Source organism: Diospyros lotus, chromosome 13 (assembly GCF_014633365.1).
Source record: "Diospyros lotus cultivar Yz01 chromosome 13, ASM1463336v1, whole genome shotgun sequence".
Taxonomy (NCBI): domain Eukaryota; kingdom Viridiplantae; phylum Streptophyta; class Magnoliopsida; order Ericales; family Ebenaceae; genus Diospyros; species Diospyros lotus.
Window position 1 is genome coordinate 8,587,366 of NC_068350.1, and position 8,576 is coordinate 8,595,941.

The 8,576-nt window shown below is 37.3% G+C and overlaps 1 protein-coding gene across 2 annotated transcripts; it reads left to right on the plus strand.

Moving 5' to 3' along the window:
* The first annotated feature begins 777 nt into the window (after positions 1 to 777).
* On the plus strand, positions 778 to 8,576 carry LOC127788713 (soluble inorganic pyrophosphatase 1-like). Of its 2 annotated transcripts, none has more exons than XM_052317305.1 (9): positions 778 to 960; positions 1,858 to 2,008; positions 2,115 to 2,143; positions 3,152 to 3,217; positions 3,305 to 3,412; positions 7,283 to 7,348; positions 7,426 to 7,546; positions 7,705 to 7,786; positions 7,885 to 8,138. In XM_052317305.1, exons 1-9 carry the CDS (start codon positions 952 to 954, stop codon positions 7,925 to 7,927), a joined length of 675 nt encoding a protein of 224 aa, XP_052173265.1. In that variant the 5' UTR covers positions 778 to 951; the 3' UTR covers positions 7,928 to 8,138. The 2 variants fall into 2 exon arrangements, with proteins under 2 accessions (XP_052173265.1, XP_052173264.1); XM_052317304.1 differs by lacking the exon at positions 7,885 to 8,138 and adding an exon at positions 8,181 to 8,576 and having other exon boundaries at positions 780 to 960.

Sequence of the window (8,576 nt, forward strand, 5' to 3'; positions counted from 1 at the left end):
GTAATTATTAATAATAAAGTCGAGTTTACCTATTCAATCAGGTGAAAAAGAAAATTAATATAAATTGATAATACACAGAAATAATGCTTGTTAAAATGAGTGAGGTAAAATTAGAATATTTTTAGTATTAAGATCATAAATTATTATAAATTATTTATTAAATTTTTTAAAATGTACTAGAAGATATACACATCATTTTTTTTATTTATAAAGTGTAAGATATATTTATTTTAAAATAAATAAATAAATATATATAAAAAAATAAAAAATCATATCATGTTTTTTTCAATAATCGTCAAATAAATATAACAAACACAGTGAAAGATATTTTGTGTAGAATCCTTTTCATATTTTATTTTTTTTATCTATATCTTGATTAATAAATATTACAGATTTTAAAAGTAAAAATTTTAGAATTTTTATAACCAATTATGTTAAATTAAATAATATAAAACTTGATTAGTTATTATTATTTTTATAATTATTATAAATTTACAAAAGAATTTATGCGGGTGGACCCGGTGAGGAGACTCGTGTCGAATCCAAACTCGGACCACAAAAGTCCGGCGGCGTACCGATCACCGCCCGTTTACGATAACGCGCCGAGAAAACTGAACCGCAAGACCGTTGGAATTCCGTCGGCGTCCCCGTTTGGTCCACGTAGGCCCCACCTCCCCTCCAATTAGCCAACCGGTCGCCGTCACGTGTCCCAACACTCCACAGCTGGATTCACGTTATATTCGCACCGGATAGAATCTTCCGATTCCCATATTGGCATTTCCTTCGTGAAAACGCCTTTAAAATGGGTAGTAGCAATTGCAGAGACTGCTAGCGGGAACGCGTATTTCTTCGGCTTTCCTTTTCTCTAGGGTTCCTCTCTCACCCCCTCTCTCCTCTTCTCTCTCCATCCGACCGTTCGTTTTCTGAGTTCTGTCTCCGTTCTGAACCTTCATGACCGAGGTACGTTTCACTTTCGGTTTCGATCTCTGAGGCTTAGATCGATATTTGTACGGTGTTTTTGGCTTTCATTCTGGCGTTTCGATCTTTAGATTTGTCGCTGTCTCTCCGTTCGAGCTGTGTATGTATGAAAATATGTCTGTCTATGTATCTATATGTCGGTATGCGATGGATCGTGGTTATTTTGTCTTCGACCGCGAGATGATTGAGCGGATCATGCACTTTGTTAAGCTGTTTACTCGTTGTATTCTTGTGGATTTTTTGTTGGACGTGAAATTTGAATTAAATTGTTGTTTTTGTTTTTAGTTTGGCAGATCTGTGTTTTTGTTGGATCTTTGGTTGTAAAAGAAAGAGGAGGATATGTTTAAATTTGAAGGTTGAGGAATTATGTGGTTTGCATTTGACAAATACTTGGACCCGTCGTCTGGGTATCTGGATCAGTGCTTCACATAGGGTTTTTACCGAGCTGTGAAATGTGGCTGTTGCGTCCTTTTCTCTATAGATTTGATAAACCATGCAGAATTGAGGGAATGTGTCCACAATTTCTTCTCTTCTCTTCCCCTCAAATCTTGTGGCGTTGGATGGACCTTGTTAGACCGTGTCAGTGTTATTTTTAATGACTTTTAAAGTGATTTATTGGCCTGTCGGTACACATTGCCAAGAGTTTATTTAGCTGCTATGGGAAGATATTGTCTGAGATTGAAAATTTCCATGATTAGCAATTTGGAATTTTTTATTCTGGAAAGCATACCGTGGCTGACTTTTCTTATTTGAACTTCGGGACCTTGCTGTTGTAAAGTACATATTTTAATATATTGTTCAGTAACTGCCTTAAATTGTTCACTAGTTTCCAAGGGGAAATGAAAGTGCCTTACTTTGAATTTGTTATTGTCCATGCAGCTAGAAAATATGACTCCACCTATTGAGACCCCAAACAAAGCTCCTGACACTCATAAATCGTCCCACCCCCACCTACCTCTCAATGAAAGGATCCTTTCATCTATGAGCAGAAAATCAGTTGCTGCCCATCCTTGGCATGATCTCGAGATTGGTATGTATGTTGGATTTATTGTTAATTCCTAGGTATGATTCCTTTGATTGATGTAATAGCCTAATAACCTTCTAATATATGACTCTCTCCTTATACTTGAATGCAGGACCTGGAGCCCCAACTATATTCAATTGTGTAAGACTACTAATCTTTGCATGCCCCATTTTGTTGGCCAATACTATTTGATTATATGTGTATAAGTTTAAGGAAGAGCAAGATTGTTGTTGAAGTTGAATGACGTGGTTTGTTTGAGTCACTGGATAAACTGTAGTAGCTTAACCTAACTGAGAGTAAGAGTGCATAATGAGGATGGTTGGCAAATCTTGTAACTGCCAATGTGGCATTGGTAGAAAGTTGCACTGTGTCTTTGTTGTATCTTCTGTTTATAGAGTTATGACATCTTGCTAGGGAAATTTGATTCAATCTTACTATTCTTGATTTCCTCTGAATTGCCCCTTTCAAGGGTTCTATACATTTTTGTTATGAACTGAAACTTGATTCCCAAATCTGACACGGTTGCTATTGGGACACACCACCAACTCATTGAGTAATTAGCCTGCAGCTCCTGATGGAAGTATGTAGAAAACAATTAAAATCTCTTTTAAAGAATCTGTAGCATCCAAATGATTATAAAATATGTTCTGGCTGCTAGTTTCACTTGAATACAAATCATGTATCATAACTCTCTGCTTTATAACACTTATTTTTTTTATCCCTTTATCTCGTTGACTGAGAATCTTTGAAATGTAGCCTTTTCATTGGTAGAAATATCAACAATTTGCTTTAGGCTCCCTTTAATAGGGCACACGTTTTTATACAATGCAAAGTATTTATGGTTCTTGAAGTCCACAGATAACATATACATGTACCATTTGTGATCAGCAGAGAATTGAACAAGTCCTTAGTTGTCTGTTAGAGAATTTTTATGTTTTGTTTCTTCAGTGAAAATAACTATTCATTAATAAATGCGTATATCTGCTTTTGGGTTCCATAGTACCAAGTTCTTTTGTTGAACAAATCTGTCTGGGTTTCAAGCTGGTTTAATTTATTTATTTATTTTTATTTTTATTTTTTTTTGGGGGGGGGGTGTTTAACTTCATAAAGACTTGTACAAATTTGTTTGAACTAACCTTTTTGCTGCAGGTGGTTGAAATCAGTAAGGGGAGTAAGGTGAAATATGAACTTGATAAGAAAACTGGAATGATCAAGGTAATTGTGTATAGTAATTGATTTTACCTTGATCTTTCTTTTTTCTTTTTCGAGGTTAAAAGTTGCTAAGGCTTATGCACGTTGCAGGTTGATCGTGTACTATACTCGTCAGTTGTTTATCCGCATAACTATGGCTTTATCCCTCGTACCCTTTGTGAGGACAATGATCCCTTGGATGTCTTAGTTATCATGCAGGTATGGCTATTGATATGTTTCCTTTTTGCATCTGCAAGCACGTTCAGATCTTGGATCGCATACATGGAAATGCTATATGGCTATTGTTTGATTAATGCTCTGAGAAGAATAAAAAAGGAAAGAGACCTTCATACAGCAACCTGGCATGCAATTTTTTGAACTTGATATTGTTTTTAAATTGAGGTTTAGTTTCTGGTAAGCATCAATATATTCGGTTGGTGAGGCATAATACCCTGATATTCATGAAGTTTTCTTGCAATATTTTCCCACGAGATTGTTGACATTGGAGACTTAAGGTGTTTGGGCAGGCTGTATTGAACTTAGTAGTGAGCGAGTGCATGACCTCCTCACTGTGTCTTAATGAAAATGGAAAGTAGAAAAAATGCTTAAAAAATAAGATGGTCTAATAACCTTGGGAATGGACCCCAATCATCCTAGAGTGAAATTGCATTGCCATAAAATTTGTAAATGGGGTGTCCCTAGTGTAGGAGGCTTCCCAATTTGGGAGGGTAGATTTTGTATTTTCATGCAGTTGTTTCTTCAACTCAAGTATGTGACCATAACAAAGAAGTAACCTTGTTGTTGCTACCAAGGCACATCCTCTTTGTCATAAAATTAATACCCAAGAAACATGTTGGATGCATGGTGACGCAGTGTGTAACAAGTGTGTAAAGAAACACACGAAAGAAACCCTTGAAAATCCACAACATAAGCATTGTCATTGATCTTCTTTATAATCTTGTAAGCACCATAATTCTTTGCCTTGAGTTTGTTTTACTTTTCTACTGGAATCTGTTCCTTCCTCAAAAATATCATGACTTCATCTCCAACCTCAAATACCTTGTACTTCTCATTCGCCTTGTGCAACTTTTGCTCGACATCCTTTTGAACCGCTTGAAAGTGCTTGACTAAGTCACTAGCTACAACATTGAAACCTGATACCTTTGGCAACTGTACCAAATCCAATGCATGATTAGGAACTTTCATGTATACGATGGAAAATGGTGATTTTCTTGTTGAACTATGCATGGTGTTGTTTAGGAACCATATCATGAAATTCCTCCAACAATCCCTGCACCTTCACTGGAATTTGATTCACTTTCAGTATCTCACTCACGCTCTCCCCCTTTACAACCAACAATTCTCGAGTATCCTTACACTCCCTTACAAACTCAGAGTGTTTATGTGTGGTGGTAAGAAAATTCATCCCCTCCACTTAGAAGATTTGGTTTGGTTCTTTTCTACTATAGGTAACAAAGTATAACGCACACCCTCTTTCTCAAGCTGATATGTGTTCTTCCTACCCGAGTGCTTATCATCCACATCAAATTGCCAAGGTCTCCCAAATAAAATATGGCAAGCATCCATATCGACAATATCACAATAGACTTCGGCAGAGTACTTACCAATAGAGAAATGCACCCTATAATGTTCATCCACACGAATGCCACCAACTTCTTTGATCCATCCAATCATGTAAGGGTTTAGATGTTTTTCAGGAGTTAGTTGCATATTTCCCACCACGTCTCTTCCTATGATGTTTTTCTAACTTCCACTATTAATAATCAGCTCAAAAAATTTTCCTTTCACCGTACACCTTGTGCGAAAGAGCTTATGTCACTGAGTATTATCTTCATTCTTGTGAGATAGCATTAGTTTTCTTACTACATATGTATACTCTTCATGGTCATACTCTTCTTTGTCATCCTCTCTCCTCCCCATCAGGCCTACAATAGACTTCCTAGTTTTCTGCATCTTCCTCCTCCCTTTCTACAATGTTAATTGTTTTCCTCCTTAGGCAATTACTAGATCGATGCCCAACCTTATTGCACTTGAAACACTTTAAAAGAATAGGCTTTGCATAAGGGTTAGGGAATTTTGGAAGATTAGAAGTCGTACCTCGAATGTTTCCCCCCGTTGTAGCCTTATTAGGGTTGACTGTATAAGGTGGGTTGGAGGGGTTGTGCTCCTTGAACCGACTTGCCTCAAAAATTGATTGTTTATTTTCATTCCCACTATACCGACGATAATTGTCATTATGGGCTCTTTCACTCAATATTAACTCAGCTTTTAAGGCTAAGTTCCTTACTTCTTGCACACTCAAAACCACCTGAACCCTAATTTTATCACGAATAACAGAGTTCAATCCATTCAAGTAATGAGCTACTTATTGATCGTCACTTTTTAATAATTGGTTTCTCTCTGCCAATCTTAGAAACTCAAAGGTATATTCATTTACTATCTTCATTCCCTGTGCACATCTTTGATAGGTTTCAAACATGTATTGTTCATAATCAGGGGGTAAGGACCTACCTCTTAACAACTGCTTCATTCGTCTCCATGTCTGAATTGGGTGTCAGCCTTCCCTCAATCTCGTCTCTCTCAATCACTCCCACCAAACAGATGCACTATCCTTCAATCTGTAAGCCACTAACTTGACTTGTCGTTCATTTGGGATCTCCATGTATTCGAAAAATCTGTCAACCTCAGCGATCCAATTCAGGAACCCCTCAATATCAAGATCTCTACTAAAGGTAGGAATATCAATCTTTAATTTATACTCATCGTTGCCCCAACCCCAATGGTTGAGTTGATGCGTATTCCTCCTAACCCCTCTACCACTAGGGTTAGCTATTTCTCGACCAAGATCATCATCTTCATCACTATCTTCAATCATGGTCTTCTAAGATTAACAAGGACATGATTAATAGATGGTCTTCTCGCTCTGGCTTGATTCACCCTATTATTTAGGTTTCTGTCATCATTAACTCTCGTAGTCAGGCGCCCAATTGGTTGCTGATTTACTCCAATTGTTGTTGGATGATATGAGTTACTTCCCACTGTTCTTTGATTGCTTTCCAAACTGCAGGCAACCCCTAATCACCATCACGAGGCTAGTTGCTACCGTTACCTTCAAGATTGGCCTGGTTGATTAACTGCTCTGATACCATCTGACACTGCGTGTAGTGAGTGTAAAGAAACACACGAAAGAAACCCTTGAAAACAAGTTTCAATGGTTAAAGCTTGGCTTTCAAAGAGGCGCAAAACTAAACCTGTTTTGGTGGAAAGAAACCCGAATAGGCTGTTGTAATTAAATTGATAAAAAGTTGATTACAAACCCTAGTTTCTAAGCATATATATATAGTGTTCGGCTAATCCATTTAATACTTGTAAATAAAATCCCTAATAGAAGTAAAATCCTAACAAACATGATATAGAATTAACATTCTAAAACATATGAAGTATAATACTGTTTCGCTATTGTTCTGCTACTGTTTGGACCGTTTTGGGCTGTCCATTTTAGGTTGGATCGGCCTTGGGCCAGGTCTTGGACGGGCTGGGTTGTCGGCCTTGGGCCCGGTCTTCAAAGAGGAACAGTGACCGCATCACATGGCTCATCAAATAATGATTTATTATATACCTTCATGAGTTTCACACGGACAAAGTTTAGCAGAATGCACAATTGTAGTTTACGTCATGCATTTGGAGTCTTATGATGTAGATTCAGATTGACCAGCCATGCCAAGTGTTCAAGCTTCATTGACATCTCAATAATCTGATCACAACCACCTCTAAAATGAGCTATACCAACAATTAACGGTAAATGTTGTTGACCCATCCATAGGCAAATAGTAATGCACAAGGGATCTAACTCAAGGTAACCTTGCAGTTTTGGGTAAGTATACTCAACTGGCCTAACCATCCTGGTATACAATTTCATGTTCCACAAGCATGTTTGGCCAGATATATTTATTTACATTTATGCATTCTTTTATACTGTTTCTGAATACTGTGTATTCTGTATTTCAAGAATTGTTACAAGTTCAATCCTAGCTGCTAATGATTGCAATCTTCTACAAATGAATTCAGGAACCTGTTCTTCCAGGATGCTTTCTTCGGGCTAAAGCTATAGGCCTCATGCCTATGATTGACCAGGTAATTATACCATTTATACCCTGCTCATTAATATCTTTTTCTCCTATATAGTAATTTTAACCTTGATATGAACATAGGGTGAGAAAGATGACAAGATAATTGCGGTATGTGCTGATGATCCTGAGTACAAAGACTACACTGATATCAAGGAGCTTCCACCACATCGATTGGCTGAGATCCGTCGCTTTTTTGAGGATTGTATCCTTCTGAAAAGTCTTATTGAGCCATCGACTATACCTTTTTGCTTTGGCGTGCAATCATTTTTTCCTAGTCTATGCCATTCATTTAATTTTTGAAAATGGGTAAATGAAGCAAAAGGAATAGAAGAAGCTTGTTTCCTATTAACGAGTAAATAGACAAGAAAAACGAGAACAAGGAAGTGGCAGTTAATGATTTTCTACCTGCCGCAAAGGCTTTTGAAGCTGTCCAGCATTCCATGTAAGTACTGAATTTCTGCTATCAGTGCCTTATTTCTCCATCTTACTTAATTTGCATGGTATTGGATTGGATTAATCAATAATCAACATCATTTGCAGGCCAACCCAGGCCAAAAGGTTCGCTGTCGGTGATCTTTGTTAGTTCACCCTCAGCTTTTTCCTTTCTTTTTTTATTCCTGCATTTTCCTCTCTCCCACCACCCTTTTTTAGCCGTTGCCTGAGTAGTAATATCGTTAGTGAACTACCCCTTCCTAAGTAAAATATTCATACACATTATTAGAGTCCATTGTTTCACATATTGAGGATTTCTACAAGTTTTGTTCTTTGGTTGTCATCAATCTCTTCTTGGATTATTCTCTTAATCTTATTTTGTGCATTTTACTTAAACCACGAAGGGACCTCTACGCTGACTACATCGTGGAGAGCTTGAGGCGGTAGTTTGTTGCCGTATAAAACATGTGATGATGTTGTCATATATAGGCCTTGTTCATGGTCTTGATTCTTGAAGAACTCTCTTTTTAGGCAATGATTGGATACGTGGATTTTCATCGTACGTGTCCCAGTACTACATACATTTTCTGATGAATTTGTTCCTTTGTAATTTGTGACGATGGCCAAAAGAGCTCTGTTATAGTGTTTTACCATTTATAGTGTTGTAACATACAAAAGACAACTTTTGCCATGTAACATTTTGCATCCTATGCTTGCTTAATTGCCATTTTCTATGGTAAAACCTTTGCCATGGGAATGGCTAGTGGCTTCCCCAAATGAAGCTTTACAATTTCCTGCAA